The 25,605-nt window shown below is 43.5% G+C and overlaps 1 protein-coding gene across 1 annotated transcript in view; it reads left to right on the top strand.

Annotated features, from left to right (window-relative positions):
• Positions 1-10,783: 10,783 nt before the first annotated feature.
• Positions 10,784-25,605, top strand: part of IGSF22 (immunoglobulin superfamily member 22) — a 39,055-nt gene continuing 24,233 nt past the window's right edge. Inside the window, exons 1-11 of the mRNA XM_063118413.1 lie at positions 10,784-10,892; positions 12,076-12,207; positions 13,129-13,265; positions 15,575-15,674; positions 16,236-16,275; positions 19,001-19,178; positions 21,308-21,421; positions 21,814-21,976; positions 22,282-22,554; positions 23,962-24,246; positions 25,065-25,189. Coding sequence (XP_062974483.1) covers positions 10,784-10,892; positions 12,076-12,207; positions 13,129-13,265; positions 15,575-15,674; positions 16,236-16,275; positions 19,001-19,178; positions 21,308-21,421; positions 21,814-21,976; positions 22,282-22,554; positions 23,962-24,246; positions 25,065-25,189 — 1,656 coding nt within the window. The remainder of the gene's footprint in view (positions 10,893-12,075; positions 12,208-13,128; positions 13,266-15,574; positions 15,675-16,235; positions 16,276-19,000; positions 19,179-21,307; positions 21,422-21,813; positions 21,977-22,281; positions 22,555-23,961; positions 24,247-25,064; positions 25,190-25,605) is intronic.

The following is a 25,605-nucleotide window of genomic DNA, read 5'->3' on the forward strand; positions in this document are numbered from 1 at the left end:
TTCATACTGAAAAAATGCTTCATGGCTTATATGTTTGCTTGTTAAGAACAGTCAGTCCCTACATGATAGCTGTAGTGTCCAAATGAAGAGGAAACTATTTGGAATCAGTTGCTCTTCCTGTCGTTATAGCATTCCTTAGTATGTTTGCGGGACAGAGGGACTTGGGAGTTTATTTTGGGGAGGCTCAGTGTGTAGAATTTTCTTCATGGCCTGCAGAATAATTCCCACCAAAAAATGGCAGTGTGAGGGGAGCGTTTTGTGCAGCTGTTCTGGATGCAGTTCATTACGCAGTGACATGGATGCTCCAAGCTCACAACTTAACCCTCATCTACCATGTAACAGCCCAGCTCAGATGTTTGTTATGGCACTGTAAGAGAGGATGGAGTTGTGAGGGGAGAGTAGTGAAGCAATCACACATAACCACGTTACCATAACCACACAAACCACATACCCCATAAAGTTCGGTTGTCCTACTCATCAACATATTTGTGGTACTTGGGCTTTCAAAAAGCTTTTGACAAAGTTAGGGTGACCATATGAAAAGGAGGACAGGGCTCCTGTATCTTTAACAGTTGTATTGAAAAGGGAATTTCAGCAGGTGTCATTTGTATATATGGAGAACCTGGTGAAATTCCCTCTTCATCACAGCAGTGAAAGCTGCAGGAGCTACACTAGAGTGACCAGATTTAAAAGAGGGCAGGGCACCTGCAGCTTTAACTGTTGTGATAAAGAGGGAATTTCACCAAGTTTCCCATATATACAAATAACACCTGCTGAAATTCCCTTTTCTATGCAACTGTTAAAGATACAGGAGCCCTGTCCTCCTTTTCATATGGTCACCCTAGACAAAGTCCCTCGCCAAAGGCTCCTGAGCAAATGTAGCAGTCATGGGTTAAGATAATGTGTCCTCTTATGGATCAGTAACTGCTTAAAAACTGAAGGCCAAGAGAAGGAAAAAAGGGAAGTTTTCAGTGTGGAGGGATGCAAGAAGTGGCATTCTCCAAGGATCTGTACTGGGACTGGTGCTATTTAATTTTCTCCTAAATCAGGGAACAGGATAATGTTGGGACTCCAAACTCCTATCAGCCCCAGCCAACATGGCTAATGGTCAGGATGATGGGAGCTGAGGTCTATCTGGAAGGCCACAGGTTCCCCACCCGGCCATAAGTGAGATGAAGTTAGGAACCAGGTTTGTGATGACACCAAATTATTCTGGGTAGTAAAAACAAAAAGGGGAAAGTGATGCATTATGGGGCAAAAAAATCATAACTTCACCTATAGAATGATGGGGTCTGTTGCTCAGGAAAGAGATTTTGGGGCAGTGGTGGACAGCTTAATGAAAAAGTCAACATAGTGACCAGGCACAGATGACATGTTGGAGCTTGTCATGGGTTATTTAACCCATGATGAGGCACACAGGTCACGGGCACCAGATTGAATATGCAACACCTGCTCAGAGGTTGCTATGTCATGTGAATCTGGTAAGCGTGAATTAAAACAAACCATGGGTTATGCAAGGTGTGCATATTCAAAATGGTGGCTGCAGATGATATGGGCAGTTTTATTTTATCCCTTTCTTAATTATCACTGTGAGGAGCCATTGGGGGTCACCATACAATCCCTCAGGTGTTTTGGTCACCAAACAGTAGCCAACTTCAGTTAGAGATGGTTAAACAGCAGGAAAGGGAATCAGGGCAGGGGCCCTTTAAAAGGCTCAAGGATTCTGAGGGAGAAGGAGGAGGTGGGATAGAAGCACAGGACAAAAGGCTGAACAGCAGCTAGCTTCTCAGAAGGCCAAGGCGGTGAAGTCGAGGAGTAGCTGCTAAAAAAAAATCATACGAGAAACTTCCCAGTGCAGTTAGCAGCAGCTAGAAACGCACAAGCTCAATAACAAATCATGCTATCTCTACAACTACTTACCTATGACTAACATCATGTGGGCATTTTCTCTGATCCTGCAGCTACTTACCTTACTTGCACATTCACCCTTGCCCTGCAGCTACTTACCTGCACTGTGGACCTTTATCCTGATCCTGCCTATACTTAACTGTATTACACTATGGGAATCCAGCCTGTTCCTGAAACTACTTATCTCTCTCTGTGACCTTTCATCCTGGGTCCTGCTGCTACTTACGGTATTGTTCCAGAGACCTTTGCCTTACCCTGCAGCTACTCACTACAGTTTCCAAGAACTGAGTCTGATCCTGCCGCTAATGACTGGAATAATTCTGTGCTGTAACAGGGATTAATAATGTCTATAGTTGCTGTATTTATGTAGTTACATCATTCATTTGGGAGGAGAATAGAAGAAAGGAACATGTCCGTCTTGGCAAATGGGGCACATCTTGTGACAATCACTAATATGGAATTTGTTTTTGTTTTTCAGAGCTCTCGTACTCTGGCTCAACCCCTTCAGGATCTCTTTCCTCATTAATCACCACTGGGGTATATGTAAAGTGAGGTTCATTTTACACATTGAACCACATTTGCCATTTTAATGCCTATTCACCCAGCTTTGAGAAATCCTTTTGGAGCTCTTCACATTTTTGTTTTTGTAACCACTTAGAAAATTTTAGTGTCCTCTGCAAACTTGGTGACCTTGCTGCTCACCTTTAACTCCAGATCATTTTTAGAAAAGTTTAAAAATGTGAGTCCCAATACAGAACCTTGGAGGACACTAGTAATAACTTGGCAACCACAAAATAATTTACATTAAAATGAATTGAACCCAAAAGGCCTAATGGGTTGATGTCTAAGGCATGGACACAGCTAACCATTTATTTTAATGGGATCTCTGTAAGGGCTGCTGTAGGGTTGTCTGTGTGCTTGTTTTAATGCAATCCCCTTCCAGACCCTGTCCTTTAATTTGAGTACATCTAACATCTTGAGAGAGAGGCAATTCCTGTAACAGCATATGCCTTATAAAAAAGATTTCTCCTCTGAGAAGTTGTATTGCTTGTCTGAGTCAAGGTTTTATTATTATGTCTGACCTGAGATCAAGTCCCAGTGGCAGTTCCAAGACATCTTCCTTACTCTTATAAGGTAAAGACTTTCTGTGGTAAACCATCCCCAGGGATCTGACAGAGAGAACCCTGAGTAGCTCTTCCTGCTTTGTACAGTCATCTGGTCTTCCCGCTAAAATGAGCATAAGGAAAATATGCCCTAGGAGCTAAATAAAGGTTCTTACATTAATGAGAGTTAATAAATGACCACTGAGCAAAGGAAGGGACAGTCACTGGGCTTCTTATGTTGTATGTATTAAGGAAGGCGGGAGAGGCATCTGAGCTCCATAATCAGAATGTGAGGTAACTTTTTAAAAAAACAAAAACCAAACATGGCTGTGTCTCTGAAACTAATGCCTGAGCTACTCAGTACGACACAAGGTGCCACCAAAAGCATTGACTCTGTCAAATTCTCCATTGCCCCCTCCATAACTTGAAGCAACTTACTCCATGTTGTGATGTCACAACATACTTTTCTCTGCCTTCACCAGTGGCAGCCAATGGAGTGCAGTAAAGTTGGGGAAACACACAATGTCACGATGATATGACACTGGGGGCGTTGCTAGACCTACCGGGTGTTCCGTCGTTGAGGAGCGGTGAAAGCGGCTTTTCCCGTTCAGCCGTGACGCCTCATGCTCCACACCTGCCTTCGATTTGTGGCGGAAGTTTGCGCCGGTTGTGCTGCTGCCGCCGCGAGCACGGTTGCGCAGCCACACCGGCCTGATTGCCGCGGCTTTTTTTTTCGCTCGCTGCACGGTTTGCGCACGTCCGAAAGACCGCAAACTTGCGCAGCCGTCAGCGATGCCGCCGCTGGCCCCGGCGGCAGCGGCGGCGGCGGCAGTGCCAGTGCCAGCTGAAGTGCTGCTGGTGCTGTTGAGGGTCAACATTGATGCGCTCACTTCCTGATGGGGGTCGTGGCGGGTGTAATATGACCCGAGGTCAATCGTCTGCATGGGCACTCTGTGCCTACATCTCCCATCATGCCTCTGAGGTGTCGGCGGCGATGATCGCCTCTGTGCCCTCTGCCCCATCCCAAGGAGCCAACCCACATCTGGCCGTAGCCATGGCAGCAGCCCACAAACAGCTCTGCCCTCTGCCAGCCTGGTACCCACACTAACAGGCAGCGTACAGCACCGCCATTATGCGGCCACGGTAGCTGCCCACCGCAAGGAGTCACCAGCCACTTTTCCGGTCCTCCGGTCCTGCGCAAACTGTCACTGGGGAAATAAAAAAAAAACACTAGAACAGGCGCACATCCCCCACCCATCCCCCACACACCCCAGCAGCACACTAGCCACTTTTCCGTTCCTCCGTTCCTGCGCAAACTATCAGTGGGTGAGTAAAAAAAAAAAGCCGCTCCGCCGCGCTGCCCCAGCTGGCAGACTGCGCGCAAATGGCAGAGGCGGCTTGACCGAAGCCGCTGACCACTCCCCCTTAGCACGCCTTTTCCTGCCCAGTGCGGACCGCAGTGACCTCACATCCTCCCACACGTACTCCAAATTACCGCGGGACGGCAGGAAAAGGCGCACTAGAACTCACTTTTTTAAAGTCGGGAGAAAGAGGCTTCGCCGCAGGATAACGGCGGATCCTCGTGAACGTCATCTGGAAGCCTCGACGTGACTGCGGAAGGTAACGCGCGCTAGAGCCTCGTCTAGTAACGCCCTGGGTAAGTGAAGCTATATCATACAGGTGAAAGAAGAAGCCATAACTTATAGGTGGAGCTGTATATTACGGGGAAATCTGAGAGGGAGAGTTGTTATGTCTTCAATTGCTTTGGTAATGAAAGAAGAGTGGTAGAGAAAGTGGCCAAGATAAAGGACACTGTGAGGCATATGTCCCAATGTAAATAAAGAGGCTACACAGGAAGCTTAGTAAAATGTTTAACAAAATGTCTTGGAGGAGCTACAGCTGAAGTTACAACAGTTGTAGACACTCAAATCCACAAGTGTTTTCCATGTCTGATTAAGAACATCAGAAGAGCCATGCTGAATCAGACCAAGGGTCCATCTAGTCCAGCATTCTTTTCACATAGTGGTCAATCAGCTCTCAACAAGGGACTCACAAGCAGGGCATAATGCAAGAGCATCCTCCCACCCACGTTCCCCAGCAAGATGGTACCTCTGCAGCTGCAATGTCTAAATGAGAGGTTAAGATTCTACTGCATATCTAGCTAGTGAATCTTTCCAACCCAATGTTTCTGTGGTCGTTATAGTACCAGTGGTCCCTGCACATCTACAGCTGTAACATTTACAGGAAGAAATCCATAAGTGGTATATTAATGGAGACACGTTGTACACTAAATCTTGAGCCATATGGCATTTCCCAGTGCTAGTCACATGGTACTAATTGGGGTCTGGACATACTGTTCTTCCCTTGTACTTCTATCACCTCACAGTTCATGGTAAAGTCATGTTTGTAATATTCCTAGGAAGTAGGAGTATTGCTATTTGATCAGGTGTATAGCTGAAAGGTACAGAGATCTTCCATGTACACCTTTGTAAACAGTTAAAATGTGGGAAGCATCTATCTCAAGCTAGGATTGCCAGTATGTCTTGAGTTTTGTCAGGAGAGTCTGGCAAATCATCATTGTGCTCCAAATGGAAAGACTTCCAGATGAGGAAAAGTTGATAGGAACATAGAGAATATTTAAATGATGTACACAGTGCTTGACGTGCTTCACAATGTGTACTCTGTACTACTAACATAGTATACACCTTGTTCAGAACTGGCAGAGCTCTTTGGCCCTCTGTGTGTGTGTGTGTGTGTGTGTGTGTGTGTGTGTGTGCGTGCGTGCGTGCGTGCGCACAGAGAGAAGTATGCCAGTGTGAATTGCTACATTCTTTGCTTAGAAATGGTTATAAATACTGAAGGGAGCAGCAGCCACTGATCTGACCTGGTAACAGGGCATAGAAATTCAATTGCCCCATTTGAAGAATAATTTTAATTCATTTGTTCTTGTCTCTGATATTGATTACTAGCATTTAACATGGCCATTTTCAAAATTAGTCAGATGTGGTGCCCTGCCACCTTGTTACACATGAGCAAAGGTAAAATAACCACCCAATGTTAAGGGGTATTATCATAAGGTTACAGTGTTTTCAACTGAGAAGCAAACTACCTACAAATTATGCTGATTATGTAGGGTGTAGCTGAGTGTTTGCTTTATTCTTTACTTTAATGTAAGCACATGTGGCCCTTATTTGGACTGGAAACCACCATATACCAGGAGGTGAGAATTACAGACACACACATTGCTTCCCCAAGGTTAGCAAAAGAAAAAGCTCCATTAGTATCAATGAAGACTTTTTTCTTTTGTTAACAGGGGGGAGGGGGATTTCAGGAAGCATGTCTGATTAAGGATCAAAGTTTAATCTCGCTGTGTGGTGGTTCCAACCTGAATTTGGCTTGTGTGTGCTTACACTAGAGTAAAACAAACAAAACTAACCCTCAGCTAAAGGCTCCATGGTTAGCAGAAGGTATAATTTGGCTCTGAGACGGACTTCATAGAGGCCAGGCTTGGCAAGGCTTAGAGCTGCAATATTCATTATATATGGATGAGCAATATGGTGACAATAGGGCTACAGTGCTTTTAAAACATTTGAACTCATACACAAATAAATGGCACATATTTGTGTACCTTAGGTTTTGTCACTGTCTTATGTAATTTCTACACGTTTCACATGTGATATTTTTCTGCATTGGTGAAGCTTAATGCAGGATAGAAAGTAGGTGATCATCATTTTTAAATGTTCTAGCAAATGTTTGCATTACCTATGTTCACATAACAGACCTGGGGAAAACAGAGAGCACTTTTTAGTCATATTTGTGAACTGAAAAATATTATTTGAAGTTCATACATCCGGGCACTCTATATGAGAACATGCTGTATTTAACTTCTAGTAACTGTTAAGTTTTGCCCTTGAGGGACTATCATCTTAATTTTCTCACAGGCACAATCCTAGAGACATCTTCTCAGAAGTAAGTCCCACTGGGTTCAACGGGATTTACTCCCAGGTAAGTGTGTATAGGATTGCAGCCTTGGTATGCAAAAATGTTGAAGCTGCAGAAATGGATGTAACCACATCGCCCACAAGGGGCTGGTGCATATTTAAAGTTTGAACTGCACACAGCCATATTTGAGGCATGCTGAGAAGCCCAGCTGTCTCCTGGAGTCTGCCAAGACTCTGTAGCCAGTTCACATCTGCTACAGACCTGAGAAGAACTCACTGATGCTCCGGAAACCTCCCTTTCATAAGAGAGTCCACCAACAGGCTTTGTGGCCAGAAAAAGAAAAGGTACCATTTACATGTCGTTAAGTTTGCCTGTTATATTTGTTTGCGGTGAAATATAATTTTATTTTTATTTTTTCATTGAAATGCTTGTTGAGGGAGAGTTCTTCAGAGAGCGGGTTAAGACTCATGTATTCTAATAGATGGATCACATCCATAATACTGAGGTAACTGGCATTTTGAATAAATGACAATCCTACAGCGTTGCAAATAGTCACCAAACCAGAGTTCACTGGCCAGATGTTGGGAGGTGGACACTTTTCTTTTTCTTCCTTGCATCTCCACTAAAGTGTTAAGTAACAGGCAATGTGCATGTGCTACATATATAGTGAGCACCAAAATAGGCAATATTTTAGTAGGGTGACCCTATGAAAAGGAGAACAGGGCTCCTGTATCCTTAACAGCTGTATAGAAAGGGAAATTTCAGCAGGTGTCATTTGTATGCATACAGCACCTGGTGAAATTCCCAGTTCATCACTACAGTTAAAGCTGAAGGAGCCCTGCCCTCTTGACCAGATACAAAAGAAGACAGGGCTCATGCAGCTTTAACTGTTGTATGCATACAAATGACACCTGCTGAAATTCCCTTTTCTATACAGCTGTTAAAGATACAGGAACCCTGTTCTCCTTTTCATAGGGTCACTCTACTTTAAATCTGTATCTAGCAGCTACAGCTTTTTCATGTTTAATCTAGGGCAGGTGCAAGGGCCTCAATCCAGATTGGGATCCTAGTGTGGGAGCAAGGGGGCTTTAAATATCTGGATCAGTATGCAGTTACTCTAGAGTAAAAATGAAAAAACGTAGCTGCTAAATACAGATCTATGTTCATTTTTATTGATTGATGTATTTATTATTTTATTTACTGTATTTTTAAGTCACCCAATAACAGAAGTTTTCTGGGTTGTGTACAATACATTAAAAACACCCAGTACAACATTAAAACAAAAAACAAAACAAAACTGCAGAATGAAAACAAGATAAAACCAGCAGCGAAGAATAAAACCATTGCATCACCATAAAACCAAATTAAACCTGCAGAACGACAACATAGTAAAAGCACTAAAACCAGTCTTTAAATGCCTGGGAGAATAAGTAATGAAATTTATGACATCCTTCTGAAGAAGGAAACCGCAGAACGCAATTTGCATCCATGTGCAATGGGGGTATCATGAGAACAAGCAATGAATATGGGTTGGGATGAATTCTGAATAAATAAGGTCCAGTTTTCACAAGGGTTAGGGTTAGAAATATTTCTGTGGGCCAGAGGATGAGAGCCACGCAAAAGTCATAATGTGTGGGGTCACTTGCTGGGTCAAATGCCCTGATCATCTTGTCAACATTCACACCCGTGGCAGCCTCCACTAGTAATGTGCTCAATATTGTTGTCATGGAAACTCTCTCCATGATCTTGGTGGTAGATACCCTTGGTGGGTGGCTCTCTGTAGAAATGTGGCTCTCTGTAGAAATGTGACTGAGATGTTTTAAATAAAATAAAATAAATAAGCAAGTACAGCTGTGGCTTGTAAAGCACACAATAAGAAATTTCATTGTCGTTGTCAATTCTACCTACCCAGTGACACCCCTCCACCACTACCACCCAGAAATCCTGTCAGCGAGGGGATCTTCTGTGTCAAGATGCCCTTGCCATACCAGTTAGAGCAGGTGGTGGGGTCATAGCTCACCAGTGTTATGAGCTATGACTCCTCAATTCAAGGAGCTCATTTTTAAAGCTCTACGTCGGCCTTCCCCAACCTGGTGCCCTTCAGTTGTGTTAACCAATTCCCAGCATCCCCAGCCAGCTGGCTGGGGATGCTGGGACTTGTAATTCAACACATCTGAAGGGTGCTAAGATGGGGAAGGCATCTGTACATGGTCTAGGATTCACATACTTCTCTTTCCTCACACCAGTCCTCCTGATCATTGAAGTCATAATCTGAGGCTTTCACCTTGGTCTCCCTACTTTCTGAATTACAGAAGGTGGCGACCAGGGAGATGCCCCTTTTGGCTGTGGTGACCCACCTTTGGAATGCTCAGACAAAGAAAACTAACCTGGTGCCTATGTTATTATCTTTTGATGACAAGCAAAGGCCTTTCTTTTCTACCAGGTTGTTAATTTTTTTTAGACCTTTGAGAGCACAGTCCTATGGGATTGATGCTTGAGAGACAGAAGACTCTGATCTCAAAGCCTTCCATCTGTCCTAAACCCGCTGGCAAGAGCAAGGCATGGGAATGCCAGAGGCCTTTTCTCCTGTCCCTCCATTGCTGCATTCAGAACTAGGTGGGCCCCTGAGGTCATCTACCTTGTTTGCCTGGCTGGGGGCAAGGACAGCAGCAGAGAGATTTGCAGTGCCAGTGGGTCCATGTCACCTCCCCTCCCCACCCACCAACATGCCCCCTTTCCTCTCTCCCCATTCTTTTCTGGGGTTCTGACACTGACCTTGGAAGAGGAGCCACTGCAGAGCTTTCAACAGTGGCTGGGAGATATGTGTGTATGGGGGGCAGGAATCCAATCGGAATACTCCCCCCACCAGTTCATAGCTCTTTTTCTATTGCCTGGGGAGGACCCACCATATCCTGTGGCCCTTGGGATACCCTCCCAAAGGCCATAGGATTGCTGTTTAAGAGACTGTACAAAATTTAGCTCTTCCTTGTTTGTATCTGCATTGACTGATTGTGTATTTGCTGTCTTTTGCTTATTTTATTGACTTGATGGTATTGTTTTTATTCTCTTGCTATCTGCTCTAAGGGCATCCATGTAAATGGTTGTGGGATATAAATTTAAGAATAAATAAAATAATACCACTGTCCCCAGGATTAGCCCTTTACTGTTGTCAACAGGCGTGAATGGTAATCAAAGGCTTGGTTCATACAATGGGAAACTATGGCTAGGTTCACACAGCACAACAACCCACACTCAAGGTTGGATATGGGTTGAGTGTATAATGTTGTTGAATTGTGGGTTGTTGTGTTTTGTGAACTCAGCCATGCTAACAAACCATGGTGTGATAACCACAAACAAGCCATGAAGAGAACCCATGATTTTTTGTTGGGTTGTGAACTGTGGGTTGTTTGTGGTTAATAACCCATGGTTTGTTAGCACGGCAGGGTTCACAGCACACAGCAACCTATGGTTCAACATCAACTCAAAGTTCAATGACAACCCACACTCAACCCATACTCAGCGTTGAGTGTGGGTTGTCACGTTGTGTGAAACCAGTCATTAAGTGCATTTGGAGACACCACTGAGGTGGGAACTAACCATACTTCCACTTTCTGATGATCTCAGCCATTGAGATCAGCCCTGCTCCTGTCCACTTTGTTTGGTCCCTTTGTTGGCACAGACCCATCATGGATGCTGTTTCTTGGTCATGGAATGTGAGGACACTACATTTGCTTTGGCTGAATGAAATGCTCAAACTTTTTATTCCCCAGCTCATAAAAATACTGTGATCACTGAAAACCCCAAAGACACTTATTATGGCAACTGCAGTCATGCAAATGGAATCGCAATTCCAGAAGCATCACTCCATGGAGGTCTCCAGCTCCAGCTCCAGCTCCAGCTCAGTGAAGCACATGTCTCAGACAACCCATATTATGGGAGGCAAGTATCACGGACATCTCCAGAAGTTCGGAGTATTCATTGGGATGGTTTGAAAATACTAAATGACTACCATTGGTCCGAATCCAGCAAACGTTAATTCTGGGCTTTTTCATCTTCATTATCCATCACCATCATCACCATCATTATTTATTGTTTAACTAAAGGTTAGCATGTGGGGCTTTAGCCATGACTCCCTTGCATAGTTTTAGGGCCAATTGGTGTCTGGGGGAAAGGGATGTGGCTCTCTGGGGAATCCTAGGGAGCCTGATTTGGCCCCCAGCCTGAGGTTCTGCACGTCTGCTGTAGAGCACTGGGTACGCTAATGAAGATCGATAGATTAAGGGTACAATCTTATTGATTGTGTCCTCGGTGATCAGAAGTCCCTGAACTTGGAAGCATTCTATCATCCAATGCAAGATGGGAGGAGTGGGTCAAATCAGTGTGGTGTGGTAGCTAGAGTGTTGGACTGGGAGTCAGGAGATCCAAGTTCTAGTCCCCACTCGGCCATGGAAACCCACTGGGTGACTTTGGGCCAGTCAGCCCAACCTACCTCACAGGGTTGTTGTGAGGATAAAGTGGAGAGGAAGAGGAGGAGGAGGTTATGTATGCTGCCTTGGGTTCCTTGGAGGAAAAAAGGCGGGATATAAATGCAATGATGAATAAAAATATTTTTTTTAAAAAAAAACCCATTCCAAGGTCAGAATGCTATCTCCAACCTTGGAAGGGCAACTTCAAACAATCCTATAGTCCCTGGGATGGTCACCCAGGAGCCATAGGATTGCTCCCAAAATCAAAACAGCCTGTCACATTTGAAGTCACTTAATTGCTTATATTAACTGTTGCTCACAGCAGTATGCATTCTCTTAAAATGTGCTGTGTATGTCATCTCTAGGCCTCGACCCAAAGTGAAGCCATGAGAGAGACCCATCACCGGGATTTTTTTATTTGTGTTATGAACCACTGTTTCTAGCGACTATTTATTGTAGGCACTCAAAGGGAAAGCAAATGACATTTGGGAATTTAACTCCCCAATAAATTAATTTAAATTAATGTGATTAATATTAATCAATATTGATTAATATTAATTAATTAATTAATTTGACTGTATCATATGTACTTTTGAAAAAAAATCTGGAATCTGGAAAGCCATTTTATATGACTAATATAAGCCTATGTCTGACAGAGGAGGTGGTTTCTCGGAAATCCTCTTCTGTTTTGGAGTCCTTCAGCATGGTCTCCCACTCCTTTGAGATCCCAGCAGGGGAGAGCATCCCAGAATTTGTGGAGAAACCTCATCCACTAACAGCCCCTGAAGGTAAGCACCACTCATTCCACCTACATACTAATGGCAAACTGAGTGCTCTGAATGCCAGTCCTCCTATAGCCGAAACATCACCATCCATAGACAAGAGGGAGATATCAGCAGGCTTGGGGGAAACACCACAATTTGCAGAAGTGCCCCCCAAAAATGTTAGAGGAAAAATCCCTTAGGGAGAGAAACTCTCCAAAACAGCCCAGTGAGGACTGAGAGAGTCTCTATATTGTTTTAAAAAAACTGTACTCTTACCAGCTTTCTTCTTCTGGGGTCTTCCCGTGTTTACTATGGCTCTTTTAGATGGTGACCAGTTGTGACCACATGATTTGTAATTGTAAACTTCCCTTCTCAGCAATGCTCCATAATGCTCAATGAAACAGTGCCATCTAGTGGTTGTATTTCAGTGCAACACTGACTTTACACACGGGTTATCCTGCGATATCCTACGATACTTTTAAATAGTGCATTATCTCTGACCGTTTTAAAAACGGGATTACCAGGGGAGGGTGCAAGAGACATCCTAGAGGTTGACAGCATCATTTAAAGGTCCGGCAAGCATCCTTGAGTGGCCAATCATGAGCATACAATAAAATGTTCATGTAAAGAAGCTGCTCAGTTGGCATGGAATGCTGACTGACTGGGAGTGGGAATGGAATGGGAGTAAAGTGAGTAGGAGCAGTCCATGCTGCAATACATTGTGTCTCCTAAAATCACCTCAACATCAAGCATAGCAAACTCTTATCTTAAGACACAAAAGCTGGAGGAAACCACACAAAAATGGCACATGGAGCTGCCCTCTAGCATTCATGTGTGGAAGTGGGTCTAGTTGAGCAGACTAAACTTTGGCACATGACAGCTAGGTTGCCATTAAATAGAATATAAGTAGAATATCATTTGATGTTCCACCACACTTACCCGCAGGAGACAAAGCTGTATTTCGAGCCAAAGTGAAAGGTAACCCCAAGCCCCATGTAGCATGGAAAAGAGAAAGTGGGATACCAATCAAAGAAGGATCAAAGATGTTTTTCGACAGCATCAATAAGGAGTATGTTCTTAAGGTAATTATACGTGCCTTTTAAAATCCTTTTCCTCAATATAGCTTACTTCTCTGCTTCTCAACAGCATGTTGTAGTGTTTTTCAACTGTGGTCTCCTACACTGAGGTTTGCATATGTCATACTGCAATCATGCCACCTGGAGCTGTAATCAGAGCAATATTTATTGGCACCTATACAGAGGCTTTGAAAGGACTTGAAAGTGCATTTAATGTAATCACAGGGTGGAGGAGGAGGAGGGGAAGAGGAAGAAGAAGAGTTAAAACATCTGAAAAGAGTTTTCATAAGACTAACATTTAAGCTCTAGGCCACTGGACCCTGTCTATATGCTGGGAAAGCCTCCCAATGGCTGTGGTTCTACGCTGTGTCAGTTAGACAACACAGGCACAGTTTCGTAGCCTCCATGGGGCTTCCCCACAATGCTTTGGTTTGAAAAAGTCGGGGATTTACAGTGACTTTTTCAATCAGAGCAGCGTCAATACTGCATTTCCGCCGTCTGCTGTTGCTCAGGGGGAAAATCCAAGGCCAACCCGGGGGGCACTGCTTGGTGGAAGGCAAATAGGAAGAGGGCGGAGGCGGCTCCAGGACCTGGATGGCCACCCAGAAACCCTGCACTCTCTCATCAGCATCAGGATTACACAACGACACCCAGGGAGAGGGAAAGTTTGAGTTTGAGAGGGAGTTTGAGAGGGAGGCGGCACCAACTCTGAGCCACGAAGAGAGCCCCCTGGTCTTCATTGACAGATGTCATATATATATATTTATTTTGCATTTATATCTTGCCTTTTTTCTCTCCAAGGAACCCAAGGTAGCGTACATAATCCTTCTCCTCTCCTCTCCATTTTATCCTCACAAACCAACTCTGTGAGTTGGTTTGGGCTGAGAGTCTGTGACTTGCCCAAAGTCACCCAGTGGGTTTCCATGGCCAAGTGGGGACTAGAACCCAGAACTCCCAACTCCCAGTCTGACACTTTAGCCACTACACCACACTGGCTGTCATGTCATGATGGTCTCAGGAAACATTGAGGATAAACATCAGGATTCTACCATTACCAGCATGTTATACACAATTTTCAGTTTGGTTTCTGGCTTTATTCCCTAATATTTTGGATCCAGCACTATGTCTTCTGCACAGTTTAGTCCAAAGTCCTCTGAAACTCTTTTCACAGACTTCTGTAGAACTGTTTTCTATGTAGCTTCCCTTGAAAGATTATTTTCACTAACTTCTCCTTATCCGTATCTCAGCGGAAAGCTACATGCAGACAAAGGCAGATAGCAATGTCCATATACCCCCTTTTTTTTTAATGAAATGCAGCCTGGAGGAAGTGGGGGAGATTCAGTTTTGCCCTCTTGAGCTGGCCGCTTTCCCACTCAACTCCTGCCCTGGCTTTTCTCCATATGGGTTCTACATGCTAGTCCATTTTACGTATTTTACCATTTACTTCTTATGTAGCTCAAGGTGCATTTCTTTGACCACTTTTCAATACAGTCAGTGCAGACATAGAATTGGTTCTGGACGGAATGTGTGTACCCAGGGCCGGTGCTACCATAGAGGCCACTCAGGCGGCCACCTAGAGCGCCAAGCTAAGAGGGCACAGCGCAGCACTCACGTGCGTTGGCTGTGAGCTAGCCCGGGCCAAGGATTCAGCTGGGCCTGGGCGGGTGAGATGGCGCCCCGCGCCCACCCAGCCGAAGCAAAGCCAGGGACGCTGGGGTGGGGTGGCTCCACGTTCAGACTTATGGAACGCGCCCGGAAGAGAGAGAGAGAGAGAGAGAGAATGTATGGGTGAATGGGGTCTTTGAGTGAATGCATGTGTTCATGCGTGTGTTTGTTTGGAGTGAGTGATGCTGAGTGTGTGCGTGCACATGCGTATGAGTTGGGGGGGATGATTTGGAGGGGATATTCCTATTAAATAATGGATTTTAGACCCATAGACGTTCCTTTCCAATTTGTTTGCTATAATTGGCATGACGTATTTCTTGCACTTTAAAATAAATTTAGCAGTTTCAAGTTTTGTGCTTCTTATTTTTTCCAGGAAACATATGTTCTTAAAAATCAAAGTTGGAATTTTGGGGGTGGGTGGGTTTGAAAGTAGCTCACCTTGCCTAGGGCGCAAAATAGTCTGGCACTGGCCCTGTGTGTACCTTGCTAGTTCAGTCTAAGGAAGTGGATCTTGAAAAGTACGGTCATTTGCCTGGGCCAAACAAGGTACCTCAGTGTTTAATGGGAGTGTTGTGCTAGCTGTATAAAGCCTACAAGCCCCTCTGACTGCCCCCTTTTGTCTGGCTCCTTACGTTGCTTCCTCTTTGCAGTTGGAAAACCTCACGCCAGATGATGCAGACAATTACAAGTGTATTGTTGCCAATGAACACGCTGACATCATCTATACTGTGTCCTTGATTGTAGCTGAATGTAAGTAGAAAGCACAAAAACCTAACAAGAGTTTGGGGTGGCGGGGGGAATAACATCCCATTATGGAAGCAGAAAGGTCCCTGGAGCTTTTCCTTGGATTAAAGGAGACTTATGATAAATGAGCCCTGAGATCCTTGTGATATAGGGCGGGAACTTCAAGCCCTGGGGCCAAATCCAACCCACCCAGGGTTCCAATCTGGCCTTCTGAGTTTCCCCAGGTGCCCCCTTCCCCCCAACCAATTGTTTGGTAGTTTCCCAGCTATTGTCCATTCCCCCCCACCCCGCAATTCTAAATGGTTGAAATGCTTCTCCTAAGGCTGAGTTACTGGCAGGAAAAGCCTTAAGCTAAAATACGTTGGCATTTTGGGGCCCTGCCCCCTTGTGCCTTTAGCCCCACCTACCAATGCAATGTGGCTCCTCAAGCTTCTCCAGAATTGAATTTTGGCCCTCAAGGTGAAAGCAGTTTCCCACCGCTGCTTTTGAAGAATGTATCAGAATGTAGGCTGTCTGTATTAATTCTAATGTTTTAAAATTCTGTTTCCTTATTTATTTATTTTTAAGGTCAAGAAAAGCTGGATTTCAAAAAAATGTTGAAAAAAAGGTGAGATTCCCCCACCCACCCCAAATTAAAGTTAGGACACTTTTTGAAGAAGGGTAATTTCCAGATCATCCCCCTAAGTAGTAGGATGTGGGTAAGATGGCGAGAGACGGTGTTGGTGATCTTGTAGAAGACCACCCCCACTCTATGCATGAGAAAGACCATGGCTAGATCTACACTCCTGCTTTGTAGAGGTATTGAAGTGCACTGATAACTGTTGGGACACAATCCACATTCCATATACTGCTTTCACAGTGTTGTGTCCTGCTTTTTATTCCACATTTGTAATGATTCAACACAAGGTGTACATCTAGCCCATGACAGTGAGTAGGGTCAGAGTATGGCTGCTGATGTGAAATTTATCTTTAAGATCCACCTAGTAAAAATTAAATACAATAAAAAAAACCTAATCCTTCATGTAACATAACACTGGGAGGTAATAAAAACATAAAACTGCTGGCAGAGGCAACGAAACCGATTTCAAATGCTTGGGTAAATAAGCATGTCTTGATCTGGCAATGAAAAGATTGTCAAACATCCTGGTGGGGGTGGTTTTTCCAAATGCAGGATGCCGTTACAGAAAAGCCCCTTTCTTTTGTACAAACATAACTTACTTCACCAGCAAACAGTATTTACTTAGAGGTGTAGAGCAGATCTGCTCCTCCCTGAAATTCAAGGTGCAGCTCCAATGAGGTAATTCCCTGTCCCAATTTTTGGGGTAGCTCTGTCTCCCCACACTGCCAGATTACTCATTGGAAATGACATGAAACTCGGCACCCTGGTAGCTCCTAAGTAGGGCTTCAGTCATGCTAAGTTTAAAGCAGATCCCTTCATCCCATAATTTTTAGGATATTTTTTAAAAATTCCCCCCAACCCCCCCAACCCCCATACACATAGACACACACGAAACTGCAGAGGGAAAACATCAGCACAATGATAGCTTCTTCTACCTATTCTGTTCCAAATTTTTATATGAAGAGGTACATTTATGAAAAAAGTAACAACAATGATAAATCTCAACAGGGAGATCATTCCATAGCTTTGGGGCTATTACAGAAGACTGCTTGCTCATTCTTGCCACAGTTCTGACTTCTCAGAATGATGGGTCTTTGGAAAGAGCCCTCCTTGAGAATCTTATTTGGGTGGAAGGAGGAAGAGGAAGTGACAGTTTTAACATTTGCCCTGTTATCAAGCCATGGAGTCTGGCAGGCCTCTTTGTCCTATCAGACAATGCAGTAAAATATCAGCCAAGGATCCATCAGTGATGTTACCATTGATGGGTTCATACAACATGACAATCCACACTCAAGTTTGAGTATGGGTTGAGGGTGTCAAACTGAGTTTTTATTGAAACGTGGGTTGTCATGTTGTGTGAACCCGGCCACGCTAACAAACCATGGTTTGCTAATCACAAACAACCCACAGTTCACAACCCAATAACAAACTATGGGTCCTCTTCATGGGTTATTTGTGATTAACAAACCATGCTGTGTTAGCGCAGCTGGGTTCACACAACACAACAACTCACATTTCAATGACAACTCACAGTTCGGCAACAACCCATACTCAACCTTGAATGTGGGTTGTCATGTTGTGTAAAGCCAGCCATTGCCTCAGGGCCCCCAAAGCCCACCTAACTGGAAATGGGGACACACACACCCCAACTACATAGATCAGACAATTCACAGGGATAGTTGGGAAATCATATCCATAGCTAGAGGCTAAAGGAGAACAACAAACTTTTAGTTTTGTCATAAGAAATCTGAGGGGGTGCCCATCCATGGATCACCAAAAAAGAGGACACTCATTTGCATAACATTTGCAAATGCTAATCTATACATATCAATGCAAATTTTAAAATAATTATTAGAATTAGTAGAAATAATTACTATACTTACTATCTCACCACAGTGTGAAAGACTGTGGCCAGGTGCCCCTGTCCAGGCGACAGGCAGCTTCAAGATCTTTCTTCTGATGATTCTTTATCTTTAAACCAGATTTGGATTGCACAGCCCTTCGGACAGAGGACATCTTTGAAACAGAGGACAGTCCCCTGGCAAATAAAGGACTGTCCTCTGTATGGCCACCTTATTCTGAAATGGTTTGATTATCATGGTTTCCCTCCAAGCAGGGAAACCATGAAAATCATTAGACAAGAGTTTGGATGATCACAGAGGTAGAAAAGTCATTGTGGCTTCTCCCCCAATCCTTGTGTGTACTGCCTGTGCAGCCGTCCTTTGCGTAATTACCTGCACTGCAGTGCGGGTTGGCGTGTTATCCAGACCCAGCACACGGCACAGCAGGAGTAGCTTTGTACTCCCCTTACAACCCATGATGACATATTTTACTCCTGTGATCATCTGAACATCCCTATAGTGAGGTAGCCACTTCAAGGATCTGATTTAGGGAATCAAGAACAGGCAGCAATTTGTTACTTGTGCAGTGTGTTGTTTTTGCTGTTGTATTTTTCACTACCGGGGAAGAGGGGAAGTGGTTTCAGACTTCTTAGCTTCAGGTGCCAAAATAACTTTACAGCTTTGGGTGCTATGCAGCTTGAATGTGGTGGGTGGTGGGGTTGCCATTTATTATGCTGCCTCAGGCAAAAATGGTTTTGGCCAGTCCTGCCTTCAAGAACCCTGGGTATTGTAGTTTTCCTACAGAATTATTTGACAGAATTCCCCTCAGCTTAGTAATGTCGGCCCCTGCGACCTTGTGTGCATGTACATAGGGGGCCTCCAGAGCCAAAGAAAAAGGGAAAGAAGGTGATTGGTGAAAAGGAAATGCTGGAGATTCTCTCTAAGGTACCCAAGAAGGACTTCGAGAAGGTCTGCATGGAATATGGCTTCACAGATTTCCGAGGACTTCTTAAAAAGCTGAAAGAGATGAAGAAAAAAGTAGAAGTTGAGGTTAGTGATGCCATTGGACATTGGAGTGTTGAGTCGACATGCATTTCTGCTTTGGGGTGTCTCATAAACAGTTCTCTATTTCAATTGCCCTGCAGTAATTTTCTTCAGATGCACGTTATCTTTTCTGCAGATTAAGGAGGAAACGATTAGTTCAGAAAGGATTATTTCAGATGTTAGGCTGAAATATGTCATCTACAAAACCTAGAAATCATACCTGGAATTCAGAGCTTGGGCTTTACAAGTAGAAATCACTAAAAGCATCTTCCTTTTTTAAAATAAACAACTGATGTGCCAGTTTGTATTTTAATTTACATCATTTTGGAACATTTCACATAAAGGACTTATATAGCAATAGTAACTATATTGGCCTGTTGTGGTAAAGAGAACAAAGAGTTGACTCCAAAAGGTCATGGATGCAGTGGGGCTTCTGCAAATGGAAGTGAGGATGGAGATGTGATTTTCAACAATTCCACCTTTCCCTTGAACCCCCTCCCACCACAGTATGATCGCACTCTTCAAGTACTTGAAAGGTTGTCACACAGAAGAGGGCCAGGATCTGTTCTCAACCACAGAGCAGGACATGGAATAAGGAATTCAAGTTACAGGAAGCCAGATTCCAGCTGGGCATCAGGAAAAACTTCCTGACTGTTAGAGCAATACGACAATTACCTAGGGAGGTTGTGGGCTTTTCCACACTAGAGGCCTTCAAGGTTCAGCTGGACAGCCATCTGTCACAGATGAATTAAGATGGATTCCTGGATAGAGCAGGGGGTTAGACTTGATGGCCTTGTAGGCTCCTTCCAATTCTACTGTTCTATGATTCTATGAACCCCACTCACACTGTTCCAGAGGGACCCTCAATCTTCCAGAGCAGATTTGGGGGTGGAGGGCTACAGAGTGCTGCAGGGGGAAAGGGGAGCCAAGACCCAAGAGTCTCCCATTTCATGGGGAGAAGTCAACTCACAGAAATGTAGGACCAGTCCAAAGGGTGTGGTGGCATTGAACCATGACTTAGTGGTGTAAGCCTTCATATAGAACAGAGGCAGGAAACTTCTTTCAGCCTAAGGACTGAGTTCAGTGATGGAAAAGCTTGGGGAGTGGGGGGTGCATTCCACTGCTGGGTGGGACCATTGGCAAAGTGGACGGGGCACGAGCCAAAAGCGTTGGAGCCAAAAATAAAAAAAAATGCCAGCATGTTGTCGCTTAAAGCTCTTGCTGCCTGTAGTTAAGCCTGATATGAGGCACTTCAACCTTTTAGAATGGGGAAAACTGTACAAAAGCCAGGAAATCACCAAACAATTGGTGGTTGGGGGAAGTGGGTGGGGCCAAGGAAAGGGAGGCAGGGAAAGAGAGTGGGGTCATTTTGTGGAACCCTAGAGGACCAAATTGGGACCCCAGGAGGGCTGGATTTGGCCACTGGGCTGGCAGTTCCCCACCCTTGGTATAAAAGTTCATGCCACTATGTATTTGTTATGCTTTACAGTTCCACAGGACTCTTGGTTGCTGTTTTTACACACATGCACACAAATCAAAAATGAAATCAAAAGTTCAGGGTTCTTTCATTCCTTTTAGCCATATACCATGATAATATAGCATCATAACAAATGCTACTGAAAGCAGAGTAAAAACAGTGATATAAGGATATAATAATACTAATACTAATACTAATACTAATACTAATACTAATAATAATAATAATAATAATAATAATAATATTTCTTACCCACTTCTCCATTCTGATTGAGGTGGGGAACAACAGGAAATATAAAATACATAAAACTGAATTAAAGCATAATATACCTTGTTAAAACATCCTAAAATCATTTTAAAAACATCCTAAAATTATACTGGATAGGCCTGCTGGAAGAGATCAGTCTTAATAGCTTTCTTAAATGCTGATAGACTGTTAATTTGACGCGTCTCCTCCAGCAGGCCATTCCACAGTCTGGGAGCAGCAGAAGAGAAGGTCCTCTGGATAACAGTTGTCAATCTAGTTTTATAAACACAAGGGACCAGTAATCAAATTTACAAATCAAAAGCAGAAATTAATTTCATTTCATGTATTGATCTATAGTTATGTTTTATAGAAATGATCTATAGTTATGTTTTATTCTTTCTTTATATTACAGGCTGTGAAGGTTCTGAAACCCCTGGAGGATGTTTCTGCTAAGGTGGACTCTACAGCAATATTTGACTGTATTCTGGAACTCAGGGATGCCAGTATGAAGATGACGTGGGTGAAGGTAACTGTCTTTATTTCTGTTAATTTAAGTGAAGTAAGTGGGCATGAGACTTTCAGAGTAAAGTGCCAAGAAATATCTGCCATACGGTTTCTTCTAGAGCTAACTATGTCTGCAAGTCAGTTAAACACAATGCAAGAAATTTTGTATTTAAAGAGAGAAAATAAGGGGCAGTTTGTTTAGTTGCACTGTAATGCAGGCCAGACTGAAATGGCTATGGATCAACACTCATTTCTTTTGTTACTTCCAGGGTGTTTCCACTGTCTCATGTTCTGCCTCACAGAATGCATCAGTCATGCTATAGTTCTTTTAGACGCTCCATTTCCAGTTTGCATGCTCTGTGTATAGAACTGTTTACTTAGTCTTTCAAAGGTTTTCATATGTTCTTTTTCCAGGGTGATGAACCTTTGCGTCTTACGTACAGCCTAGGAAAATATGAACTGAAACAGATGGGCACTAAGTTTATGCTCTACATCACCAATGTGAATGAAAGTGACATGGGCAGATACAGTCTTTTAGTAGGCGATAAGCAACTCTCTGCAAAGTTGAAAGTAATCGGTAAATTTTGTTTTTATTTACAACTCAACCTCAGTTTGTACTAGTCAGTCTTGTTTACTTCTGTAGAGTAGAGGTTGGCAACCTGGCAATCCCGGACTACAGCTCTCATCAGACCCAGCCAACATGGCCAATGATTATGGGAGTTGCAGTCCAAAACATCTAGGGGGCACTGGATTGTTTGGTCCTGCCGCAGAGTTACATTGATGTCCACAGGCTTAGGATCTGGCCTGTACTTTAGAAATCTTCACTGTTGTGGACAAATATAAAGAGTGGAGGTTATTGTGTATTTCATTGTGTTTTAACAGATGAGCCCCTGAAGTTCTTGGCAGGCCTGAAACCTCTGAAAGTAACAGAGAGGCAGACAGCTGTGTTTGAAATCCGCCTTTCCAAAAAGGTGCCCAACTTTGCCTGGAAGTTCAATGGGAAAGAGCTGAAGCGAGATGACAAGTATGAGATCATCACGTCGGAAGATGGCTTAACCCACACGCTGAAAATCAAAGACGTTCGCCCAAGTGACATGGGTGACGTTGCTTTTGAAACTGGAGACCTTGTGACCAGGGCAGAGCTTTTCATCGAGAGTACGTGATGCCGAGATTGTATGTTTCCTATTGCCTGAGTTCACCGGATTTTAAAACAAAGGATCTGAAATGGTGCCTAAGTGCAACCCATTTTAGTTGCTTCAAAAATTATTGTGCTTCCTCTCCTGGTATCTTTCTGGTTCCTGTTTTCACATCCTGTTACTGAATAGCAGATGAATGATTGGCTCTACTGGCTAATCTTAATTAAATTACATCTATTCTGAAAATATGAGAGCAAGTATCTAAAAGGAGAGTTTCCTTAGTTACAGAAGAATGTTCTGTTAACAGTACTATTTGATGGTTCAATATAATAGGAAAACAAAAGTATGGAGGTGGGGGTGGGGGCGGAATAGGGAAGGAGGCAAAATACAACCAAGATTTGATGAATTTCAACAGTTGGTGGAATTAACACTGTGCTTGGTTTGACTCCATTGTCAAACCAATTTTCCATTGGCATTGAAAAATGTAGGTTTTGTCCGAAAACTGAATTAAAGATGTCCTCTCCCCTTTTACCAGTATTTCATTTGTTACAGCATCCACTGTAGGATATGGTGAGATCTTTTTGGTCTGATGAAAAAGGTTATTATCTCAAACTCTTGAATGACATGGATCCAGCAGCTTGCCCCACACAAGACATCAGGGCCTACTTACTGTCCTGCATACTCCATACGCAAGGAAGAGCTTTAACAAGGGGCTTCAAAGGGAGTTAGGCTGCAATCCTAAACACAATTGCATCTGAGTAAACGTGTTTAGGATTGCAATATCAGAAATGTTGTTAAGGAAAAGCTATAAGGCTTTAAGAAGCTGAAAGCAAATAATAGCAGCTGCTAATTTTCTTTGGCAAATATGTTTGTTCCTGCAGCAAACCCAAAGTATAGACAACATAGTGGTGTGTACTCACATCTTTAAGCACCTGAGTACATGCATCAGGAAACCATGATTTGGACAAGGTTCCCAGACATTTGATTTTGGGTGCTTAAAGATACGTTTACACATGTTTATATTTTATACTGGTTACATATATGCTGCAGGAAACTGCAGTGTAACAGTGATGTATGTGCAGCAAAAATGTTTGCTACATAAATTGTGGAGTGGCCCTAAGACACAGAATATTAAAGAAAAATAATAATTGTGGTGTACTTGAGTTTCAGAGAAATGCTAGTGATACCTTTGCTCGGATCACTGGTAATTTAATGTTACAAATATTGTTATTAGTAGGCTGGAAATCAATATGAGTTGTCATCCTCCTTTTTCAATAAGAATATTACTTCCAAAGACCAATTTTGCCTTCACATCAGCACACCCTTGTTTAGCTATCAACCCTATCATTGGCCTTGATGTCCACAGGTTGTTTGGTTATGGCTGAATGCCATGCAAACCATGTCTGTCCATCTCTTCTCTCTCAAGGACCTCCAATTAAGTTCATCAGAAACTTGAAGAACGTCCGAGTCAAGGAGAAGAGCAAAGCTTGCTTGGAATGTGAGCTGACCAGTAAAGATGTTAAGTTGAAATGGTTGAAGAATGGGAAGGTGATTGAGAGGTCAAAAAAATATACAATGACCCATGAAGGGAAGATGGCAGAGCTGATCATAGATGATGCTGAGCTGAGAGACTCGGGAGACTATATGGTCATTGCCATACAAGAAAATGACCCCACAGAGTACTACAGCAATTGTAGTGTAACTGTGGAAGGTAAGAGCTACCAGGCCAAGGGAATGTTTTGGAATAAGACATGAAACAAGCTTTGGTGGCATTGGCAGAAGGTCTCTGTTTCTTACTAGTGATTGAGTGTAGTTGGTATGAGGAGAATATAGCATCCTATGGCTTGAGACTAAAAGCCACTCATGGCTTCCATATGATCAGAATGCAAAGCTAGACCTTATATTATTTGTGGAGCTGAATTTTTAAAAAACCTACAATTTACTAAGGGCAAAGATATTCATCAAATAAATACGTTTAACACAAGCCTTGAGAGTTGGTCTTCCACTTTCTTACATACAACGAGGGTTAGGGAGGCCATCCCAAGACTGAAATTCATGCAGCCTTACAATTGTCCCCCCAATACAATATAAGCCACTTGTGCACATCAGCCATCTAAAAGCAAACAAGGATATGTTTTGTCCTCGTCTACAAAACCTTCCCTGCCTAGTTGCCTACAGTCAATTCTTACTCCCCTAGGTGAGTTGGCAGGGAGGCATACATGTGAACTAGATCAGGCTGAGAGCTAGTTCATTCAAATTCACCCAATGAACTGAATAGTTAAGTGGGGATTTGACCCTGGGTCTCACCAGTCCGGATCCATTATGCTATCTATACTGGGATAGGCAGTATATTGCCCACAGGCACCAGTGCATCCCCAGACACCTTTTCTTTTTGAGGTGTCCTCCTCCAGCTTTTTACTTATTAAAACACAACAATTTTTCTTACTGGCGCCTGGGATACCTTTCAAAACAAAGCGTGGGGCCACCTGCCACTACTGCTTTCATTTCCCTCCCCTCCTACACCCACAGAGAGATTTGCTACAGTCAAGAGCGGTTTATCGGATGTCCAAGCTGCAACAGGGGACCCAGCAGAACTTTGTGTTGTCCTGAATGATGAGAGGGTAGAAGGTGTTTGGCTGAAGGATGGTAAAGAGGTAAGACTTTATACTGTCCCTTTGGTGCCCCCATCCCCAATGGTCAACTTTGTAGAGCCACCAGAGGGTTTATGGGGCCTGGTGCAGCTGTGATGTTGGGGGCCCTGCTGCTGCCCCCTACAAGAACCTACGCACATTTGTACAAAGCGAGGGGGCACAGGTGAGAATTATTGCATGCACGAACTACATCTGAGAATTATTGCCTGCACCTCCTCCTTGCCCTGGGATCAAGTAGGATGATAAATGTGCTTCCAGCTGTCGTCTTACAGCTTATGGCTTTATTTTATTATTATTTATATAGTTTTGATAATGTTTACAGTACTTGAAGTGTTAAGGGCTCTGTGATGTTGTCTGAATCCAGGATATTTTCTTCAGGGTAGCTTGTTAACCATGTAGTGTGGCTTATTTTTCTCAAA

The sequence above is a fragment of the Elgaria multicarinata genome, chromosome 2 (assembly GCF_023053635.1).
Source record: "Elgaria multicarinata webbii isolate HBS135686 ecotype San Diego chromosome 2, rElgMul1.1.pri, whole genome shotgun sequence".
In the NCBI taxonomy this organism is placed as follows: domain Eukaryota; kingdom Metazoa; phylum Chordata; class Lepidosauria; order Squamata; family Anguidae; genus Elgaria; species Elgaria multicarinata.